The sequence below is a fragment of the Dendrobium catenatum genome, unplaced genomic scaffold (assembly GCF_001605985.2).
Source record: "Dendrobium catenatum unplaced genomic scaffold, ASM160598v2 fragScaff_scaffold_1338, whole genome shotgun sequence".
Lineage (NCBI taxonomy): Eukaryota > Viridiplantae > Streptophyta > Magnoliopsida > Asparagales > Orchidaceae > Dendrobium > Dendrobium catenatum.
In genome coordinates this window covers 2,673,553-2,682,877 of record NW_021319800.1, presented here as the reverse complement: position 1 = coordinate 2,682,877, position 9,325 = coordinate 2,673,553, and the positions used below count along the sequence as shown (strand labels likewise).

At 39.8% G+C, this 9,325-nt stretch overlaps 1 protein-coding gene across 1 annotated transcript; it reads right to left on the bottom strand.

Moving 5' to 3' along the window:
• Positions 1–1,048: 1,048 nt before the first annotated feature.
• Positions 1,049–6,267, bottom strand: LOC110097961 (magnesium-chelatase subunit ChlH, chloroplastic). Its single transcript, XM_020824640.2, has 4 exons — positions 4,801–6,267; positions 4,436–4,518; positions 2,174–3,976; positions 1,049–2,105 (listed from the first exon to the last, which is right to left on the bottom strand). The coding sequence occupies exons 1-4, from the start codon at positions 6,191–6,193 to the stop codon at positions 1,251–1,253; spliced, it is 4,134 nt and encodes a 1,377-aa protein (XP_020680299.1). The 5' UTR covers positions 6,194–6,267; the 3' UTR covers positions 1,049–1,250.
• Between the last annotated feature and the right edge of the window lie 3,058 nt (positions 6,268–9,325).

Sequence of the window (9,325 nt, the reverse complement as noted above, 5' to 3'; positions counted from 1 at the left end):
GTGGATCCAAAAAAAAAATAAACATAACTATAATCGGTTAACTGTTAACTAGTTGTAATGAAACCGCACCCCCCACGAGGCGCGCCTTTCCGGCAACCGCCGGTTCGGCCACCAATATGCATCTAGGTCATATTTTCAGCTCAAATAGTTTAAATCATATGTTTTTGGAGTCTCTGGATTCATTTTTTGATGTTCCTGATTCAATTTTTTCACTTTTGGAGTTCAACGGAACTTCTATAATAAATTTTAAGCAATTTCAAATATTTTGAAATGTAATTTTTTTAATACTTTTGCTCCAATCAACACACTAACTTCATGACATCTTCAATTTACAATTAAGGATATTTCACTTGGTTCACAATATCTATCACAAGATTACGATCCTTCCGACCTTCGTCACTAGACAACGGTTTTTTTAAACACTATCACCCGCCGACTATGGTCTTTTTAACCTCCACTGCCATACTATGATCCTTATGAACTCCATCGCCAAACAACGATTTGTACGACCTCCATCACCAGCCAACAACGGTCCTTTCGACTACCGTCACACAATTACAATTTTTCGACCTCGATCGCCCGCCGACTATGATCCCACCGACTAAACAAATATGTCAATATTGATTCTTCCAATTTCCACCATGTAATGCATTCTATATGATGTATATTTGCTACATCAAGCCAAGGCCTTCCCCCAAGGAAGTGCCTCATTTGTAATCGACTGCAAACACTAGTGGATTCATTCAAACTGGGACAAGCCCCGTTATTTTACCCCTTTTCAAGAGTTTCCATGTAGAAACTCTAGTGTCTCTTATGAATGCTACATCTTCTCTTTTATTTGATTGTGTTTTGAATCTTCATATAAAACTAAAATATTAAATTTTATATTTCTCTATAGCCTTGAATATTCTATGATGCAATAATGATCATGTTGGATTGTTCCTTTATATTTCATCATCACTAATCATTGAATGATTTAAATTTTGAAATAAATTACTAAACAAATTATCATAATTCAGTTGAATTTAATCATTATTATGCTAAATAATTTTTTTAAATTTAACTGCCTCATTATTTAATAATCCGATATATAGGATTTACCACATCCTCCTTTACACCAAATCTTGAATGGGTTAATTTCATTCCCACCCTTGACATGCAGCACAAGCCCGCAAAAAGTAGAAGAAATTTAACAAATGGAAGATACAAATGAGCAGTCCATCTCAAGAAACGAACAACTGAAAAGTATTTCAGCGCTCAATACCCTCGATCTTGTCTTCCACCTCCGAATACAACTCCCTGAGCCTCTCCAAATTCTCCTCAGAAGTATCCCAATACCCTCTCCCGCTCGCCTCCAAGAAGGTCTGAACCATCTTCCTGAACGAGTTAGGGTTTGTCTCAATCATCCTCTTCAGCATCTCCTCATCCTTTATAAAGGTACTATTCGCCTCCTCGTACACCCAGTTATCCACCTGCCCCGACGTCGCACTCCATCCCACCGTGTTCGTTAACCTCTTCTCAATCTCCCTCACGCCTTCATACCCACTCCCCATCATCCCCTCATACCATTTAGGGTTTAGCAGCTTCGTCCTCGCATCTAGCCGCACCGTCTCCGCCAGCGTCCTTACCTGCGCGTTCGCCGTCGTCGTGTCCGCGATATAGGCGTTCGGTTTCTTCCCGTCGCGTCTAAGCGACTGTACGAGATTCGTCGGATCGGAGTCGAAGTAATGGCTCACATCAGTTAACGAGATTTCCGACGAATCAAGGTTTTGGAATGTGGCGTCCGCCGTTCGAAGCGCCATCTCGAACATTTTCCGTTTCTCGATCATGCCTGCGCCGGGGGCATCGGAGTCGAAGGCGAAGGACTTGCGGCTTAGATACATGTCTTGAAGCTGGTTCTCGTCGTTCCAAGACGAGTTCTCAACTGCTAAATTGATGTTGGAAGAGTAGGAGCCCGATGCGTTGGAGAAGACACGGGTGGCTGCTTCTCGGATTGGTAATCCTAACTCCGCTGCCTGCTCCAGTGCGTGTTTGCGGATGTAGTTTTGCTCCGTTGGTTCATCGAACTCCGCCACCATCTTCACTGCTCGGTCCAGTAGATTCATCTGCAGGTTAATTAAGTTAAATTTCCAGTTAATCTGATATCTGAAGCGATTAAGTGTCTATCACTTACCTGGTTAATGAATAGATCTCGGAAGACACCGGAGCAATTGACGACAACATCGATCCTAGGTCGGCCGAGTTCTTCAAGGCTGACGGGTTCCACTCGATTTACGCGGCCGAATGTGTCCGCCACCGGCCGTACTCCGATCATCCACAGCACCTGAGCAAGAGACTCGCCGTAAGTCTTGATGTTATCCGTCCCCCACAAAACCAGAGCGACCGTCTCCGGATATTTCCCGCCATTATCAACCTTCTGTCTCTCCAGCAGCCTATCCACAACCACTTTTGCGCTCTGCATAGCCGCCGCCGTGGGAATCGCCTGCGGATCGAGCGCGTGAATGTTCTTCCCCGTCGGCAAAACCTTTGGGTTTCTTATAGGGTCTCCACCTGGCCCAGGCTCAACATAGCTTCCTTCTAAAGCCATTTTCAAGCTTCCTAATTCGTTATCAGCCACCACAAGATTCAAGCACTCGGCTAGAAACTGGAACAGAGTTCTCAGCTTCTCCCTGTCCGCTCTCAAGAATTTCGTTTTCGACAGGTACTGAATCCATGGCTCGGCAAGACCAAATCCAAACATTGAGGTGATTTTCTCTGCGACATCCACCACTTGCCCTTTCTTATTCGTCGTCCTTTCCACAAAAGCAGTAATGGATCCTCGTGAAGCCTCTGTTATCTGCCTCAAAAGCTCTACATCTGCTAAAATTCCTCTATCGCTTCCCCTGTATACATCTTCAATATTTCTTCCTACAGTCTCCGCCAAAATTCCCGGCAGGGAGAAAATATTGTCTTCCGGTCGATCCAGCGCGGCGATATTGACGAGCGTGGCCACCGCCTCAATTGCGGATGGTGGCTCTCCGATTATATGGAGTCCGCAAGGAAGTAATCGAGATTCGATCTCCATGATCTTGGAATATACCTTTCCAACCACAAGATCTCTTTCTTTAGGCAAGAGCTCTTCTCCTTCCTCCGGCAAGCTGACATCCTTGTCCAGATTACACTGCTTGGCGGTACTGATAATTGAACTAACAATCTGCTGCCCGCGTCCTGTGTCCTTGAGGGACTGGTAAGAGGAGATGAGCTCGGAGAGCTGCTTCAGACCTTTATAAAGCCCGGCGTTCTCCGCCGGCGGAGTCAAGTAGCTTATGGTATTAGCGTAGCTCCTTCGCTTGGCTATGGTAGCTTCCGACGGATTGTTCGCGGCGTAGTAATATATGTTAGGTATATTTCCGATGAGGCTATCGGGATAGCAAACATCGCTCATCCCCACCTGCTTTCCCGGCATGAACTCCAGCGATCCATGAGTGCCGAAATGGAGCACGGCGTCAGCGCCAAAAATCTTCTCCACGAAGGAGTAATAAGCGGCGAAGCCATGGTGAGGGCTAGCTGATTTGGAGAAAAGAAGACGCATCGGGTCGCCTTCGTAGCCGAAAGTAGGCTGCACGCCTATGAAGACATTTCCGAATTGCTTTCCGTAGACGAGGAGGTTTTCTCCGTCGGAATTTAGGTTTCCGGGGGGTTTTCCCCAGCTTTCTTCTAAGGCGGTGGCGTAGGTAGTTAGGGATTTGTACTCGCGGACGCTCATCCGGTAGGCTACGTTCAGGTTAGGGCTGCTGAACTTTGCCTCTTTGTCGTGGATGATGTTTTCGATTAGGGTTTCGGCTGTGTCGGGGAGATCGCCGACGTTGTATCCTTCTTTTTTGAGTTCGGTGAGAACGGAGAAAATGGAGGCGAAGACGTTGAGGTAGGCCGCGGTGCCCACATTGCCCTTATCCGGCGGGAAGCTGAAAACCGTGATCGCGATTTTCTTCTCTTCCTGGTAAAATGGCAAAAAAGGTTTCGTTCATTATAATTCATTTACAAATTAAATATTGCTTGCAAATATTCACAAATTTTAATCTAAATAAGAGGATATTTGGCTGCAATTAAAACCCTAAACTTACTTGTATCTTTAGTTAATAAAAGAGTTAAAAAATTCTTTATTTTCATGATATAATAAATATCATTAAATTAAAAATTGCAAAAATGTAGGAATTTCGGAAGTAAAAAAAAAAACACAGACATTTCTAAGTATCTAGAGAAAAGGTGTTTAGTATCGGATTTCCATTTAAAAAACAGTCTTATAAGATAATTTAAAAAATTTTCTTGATTTTATTTTATTTTCAATGGGCCCAGTGCTGGTATTTCTCTTAATAATTAAATAATGATATGTATTGTTGCCTTCAATTAAGTTGAAAGTCTTAAGAAAACATGAACATTAAAAGATGGAAATTACCTTTGATTTCCGTTTGAGCTCTGCCCATCTTATAGCTCTTGTACAAAGCTGCTCCACTCTCTTATGCAAAGCATGAGATTTCCCTGCCAATTAGCGTAACATTTTTTCTCATAAATTTATTTTTAAAAATTTATTTAGATATGACATGAAATCGTTAATGTGCTGTTAAGATATAAATTGAAATCATTATTTCTTTCAATACATACATAAAATTTTTATTTATGACAATATTTGTCATTAAATGTATATGAAATATTAAAATATAAGTCATTTTTAAAAAGAAAACAGTTTTCATGATAAAAATATCTTATACTTTTTCCAAAAAAAAATAAAAAAAAATCTTATACGTAATAAAAATTCCTTACCCGTTCTGGCATCCCTGCCGGAGAATACAATCGGCTCCATCCCGCCGTCGAGCTCAGGCAATGCCACCTGCAAAGCCACTTGAATCGGATGCAATCCTAATGTACTATTAAGCCACTCCTCCGTTGTCTGGAACACCAGCGGCAAAGCTACAAGGTAAGGCACATCAAGCTTCCTCAACGCCTCTATCGCCCTCGGATGATCCTGCCTTGCCGGGCCTCCGACGAGCGCGAATCCTGTCAGCGAAACCACCGCGTCAACGAAAGGCTTGTTATTCACCGGATTTATCAGATATCTCTCCGTCGGACCTGAGAAATCCAGCCCCCCGGCAAATATAGGTATCACTTTCGCCCCTCTCGCCTCCAATTCCATTATCACCGCCACATAATGCCCGTCATCTCCGGTCACGATGTGGCTTCTCTGTAATACCAATCCGATCACCGGGGCTTTGGGATCTTTCAGCTGGGCATTAAGATCCCGTCTCGTACAATACCAATTCAAATACTCCTTCGCATCGTCGTACATGGAAGGAGCCATCGGATGCCAGATTCCGCTGTCTAAGAACAAAACGGGGTCGGAGTATTCGATTTTCGACGTCTTGAGCGCAGGGATATAGGAGCCTGAGATCATTTTGAGGAAATTTTCCAAATTTTCCGGCGAGCCGCCGAGCCAGAACTGGAGGCTGAGGATATAAAGCCTGGCGTCCTGTGCCTTGTCGCTGGGGAGGTATTTGAGGACCTTGGGAAGTGTTCGGACTAGCTTCAGCATGCTTTCGGCGAACCCGGCGCCCTGTTTCTTCCTCTTGAAGAGCTGGAAGAAAGGGCTTTTGGACTGGCCTAGCTGAGACATGCTAAAAGATCCTAGCTTGTTGAGTCTCATGACTTCGGGCATGGACGGGAAGACGAGTACGGCGTCCATCCGGTCCCGTTCTTTCTCCACAGCCGTTTTTACTTTTAGAGCCAGTTCTTCCACGAAAATAAGTGAGCCGATGAAAATGTTGGCGGTGGCGAGGTCATCGCAGAAGGTGCAGTAAGTGGTTTCATCTCGGAGCTCCTCGACAAGGTATCCGACGAGCTCGAAGGAGGCGTGGCGGCGGCCGGCGTTGAGGGTTCGGACGGCGGCGGAGAGAGATGATTGGTACTGCGCTTCAAGCACTACATAGACGATTTTGACACGGGGGAGTGGGAGTTCTCCGGCGGAGTAGGGGTCTGGTATGATCCGGCGAACTTCCGGCTTGGTCTGAGTGAAGAGGCCGTTGCCGGTGGCGGCGCAGAAGACCTTGGATGATGGTTGGGTGAGGCGGGGGAAAAGGGAGACTTTGATGTGGGAGAGGGAAGAGAAGTGCTCTGATTTGGAGCAGGGTAGAATGAAGGGAGTGAAAACCAGAGAAGCCATTGCTGCAGAAAGAGACTGGGGAAGACTGTGGAATGTATAGAGGCAGAGCGAGTGATCGTGTGGAGAGACTGAGAGAGTGGGAGAGAGAGAGGAGAGCAATTGGTGGTCAGAAGGTTAGACACGTGGACAGTGCGGGAAGAGAAGGGGAGCTTATCTGAGTCCGTGGAGTAGTGGGGCCAGGTGGGGGTTTTCTATTGGTCCTATGGGATTTTTGGAGCGTCTAAGTGGAAGAGGAGGATATTCGTCTTCTTTCTTTTTCGAGTGAGCAAGAAAATCTTCTTGGTTTGTGGTATATAGAAAGAATGGTACAGATATTTTTAAGACACGTGGACAGTGCGGGAAGAGAAGGGGAGCTTATCTGAGTCCGTGGAGTAGTGGGGCCAGGTGGGGGTTTTCTATTGGTCCTATGGGATTTTTGGAGCGTCTAAGTGGAAGAGGAGGATATTCGTCTTCTTTCTTTTTCGAGTGAGCAAGAAAATCTTCATGGTTTGTGGTATATAGAAAGAATGGTATACATATTTTTAATAGTGAAAAATTTTGTGGTCAAAAAGACAAGATTAGTTTCTTTTCAACTTCATATATTTTAAATCTATATTTTATAATTTTTCTTTTTTTTATTTAATTTAAACAGTAAAATTTATGCTGATGCAAAATATTTTAGATTATTTATGTATCATTGATTGCACGTAGCTCTGAATTTGTTGTTCTTATTCTACAACTTTATTGTGTCATGAATATTTGGGCCAAGTATTTATATATATTCTTATTAGAAACTTATTCGTGATATTCTAATTATGATTATTCAAGCACTATAGTTTTAGATCATGAAATTGATACTCATTCACATAAATGAGCATACTAATGAGCAAATAATATTATCCTAGAAACTAGTATGATGATGCAAGAGTTTTCATAATTCATATTGTTCAATATCCAATTGGTTTAAATTTTAGGTCTAAATCCGTCTTGGTTAAAAATTCTAATAGATACATTGTATCCTTCAAAATGAAATTGTTAACCTCATGAGTTCATATGCCTCATGTATGAGCTATTATTAATCTGATGATTTAAAATTAAATATGACATGACATCTAATAAGATTTATTAAGTGTATATGTAAAGTACTCGTACAACAACAACCATAATGATAATATTATGTGTTTGACCTACTTAAAAGATGTATTTACTTAGAGATGGATTGATTTCAAGTTTTGATTAATTGGAGGTAGAATAACATTGATTTTATCATGATAATTTAAAATGCAAAGTGCAAGATGATAAGTCTAATGTATAAGAATTAGACTTCTTAGTAAAGATGTTCAAGATTATTTTTATAGAGCATGAGATGAATAAATTATTTAAAATATGCTAAAACATTTTTTTTATTTTATATGGTTATAAAATTTATTATAAATATCACTTATATTGGATAAATTAAGAAAATTATTTAATGTCATTAAACATTATAATTTGATTATTGAAATACATTAAGAGTTACAAAAATATATTTTCATTCATTATGAGCACTAGTCATTTGTATACTTGATCATTTAGCACAATATATATCATACTTTACTATCAAATTATATGGTACTATTAGGATATCATGTTTTATGTATAGTTAGTTGATTGGACAATCTGATAGATGAGTGTATAGTATATCTAACTTTAAAATTAGTCATTAAACTTGCAATTGAATGTCTAATATCAAAATACTAACTTATAAAGTCATATAATATGATATAAATCATATAATGCAATGATTGAATAACATGATGTACTTCATACTATGCAATCTGCTTGAATTTACTTATTATAAATGATTCATGAAGTAAAGGGGCTAGTAAAACTTAATTAAGATAATCATATCATCTACATATTGATTAACATTTTTTTAATGATGCTCTTGGCTATAAATGCATAAGAAATTCATTAAAAAAATGTATTAGTCAGGAACAATTGAGCTTATATTGAGTTTTTTTTTTAAGGAAAGTTGGCAAAAGCTTCAAAGTGGCTCTAAATTCTTTGGCTATTTGTAAAGTGTTTCTGATTCAAATCTCTTTAAAATTTAATTCTTATTCTTTGGCTATTCTCTTGAATCTTAAGCCCTAGTAAAAACTATAGCTCTTTTCTTTAATTTAAAATTGAAATCACATTTATAAATTTTTAAGAGTGACTTTCCATACAAATATAAAGAAAATCCGAATCACTCCATCTGACGACTCATATTGATTTCTCTCAATCATAAATCACATCTTTAGCAAATTGTTTTATTTTTTTCATTTTTATTTTTTATATCTTTAGCAATTTAATGTTTTAATGATGAAAAAAATTATTTCTATCAAATTTCATACTGGATTTCTTGGTGTGGTATGGCTCCATGGTTTTTTTCTTATTTTGGATTCTTCACGTTTAATCCTTGTGTCCTTTATTTTTTTGCAACTTTTTTACTTGCTTGTTTCTTTGTTGTGGAGTTTTACTCCTTATTCCCAATAACTAGCATCAGAGCAAGGTTGTTCAGTTCGAGTGGGAGTAATGGTGGACAAAATAATATATAAGATGCAAAAGTTCAATGGTTTGAACTTCGAATTCTAGAGAATGCAAATTGAAGATTTGTTGTATCAAAAGTTGTATTTTTAGTTGGAAGGAATCACCAAGAAGCCAGATCTTATGACTATGGAGGAGTGGAAGGTTCTTGATCAGATTGCACTAGGTTTGATACGAATTTTACTTACATTATATATTGCATTTAACATTGCAAATGAGAAGACTACAGTCAATCTCATGGCCATATTGACTAAGATGTATAAGAAATCATCGTCCTCAAACAAAGTATTCTTGATGAAGAAATTAATTATTTAATATGAAAATGTTGGTCAACACCCCAATGGCGAAACACTTGAATAACCAAAACAATGTGATGCATGAAAAGTGAAAAAGGGGGCTATGTTATAGCTCGTGGAAGTATTGAAGGCATCATGTATGTTTTTAATTGAAGAGTTGATTCAATTGGAATAACGGATTCAGATGTTGATGGTAGTCTTTGGCATTGAATTCTTGGTCATATGAGTAAGAAATGTATGCATTCACTTATTACTAGAGGAAAACTTCATAGTTTAAAATCTATATATT

What these genes read in the sequence shown, in the direction of transcription:
- LOC110097961 (XM_020824640.2), bottom strand. Translation starts at nt 6,193, where the DNA reads ATGGCTTCTCTGGTTTTCACTCCCTTCATTCTACCCTGCTCCAAATCA. An exon ending in CGGCAGGGATGCCAGAACGG is followed by an intron (nt 4,519 to 4,800) that starts GTAAGGAATTTT and finishes GCTAATTGGCAG; the next exon opens with GGAAATCTCATGCTTTGCAT. An exon ending in AGCTCAAACGGAAATCAAAG is followed by an intron (nt 3,977 to 4,435) that starts GTAATTTCCATC and finishes CCATTTTACCAG; the next exon opens with GAAGAGAAGAAAATCGCGAT.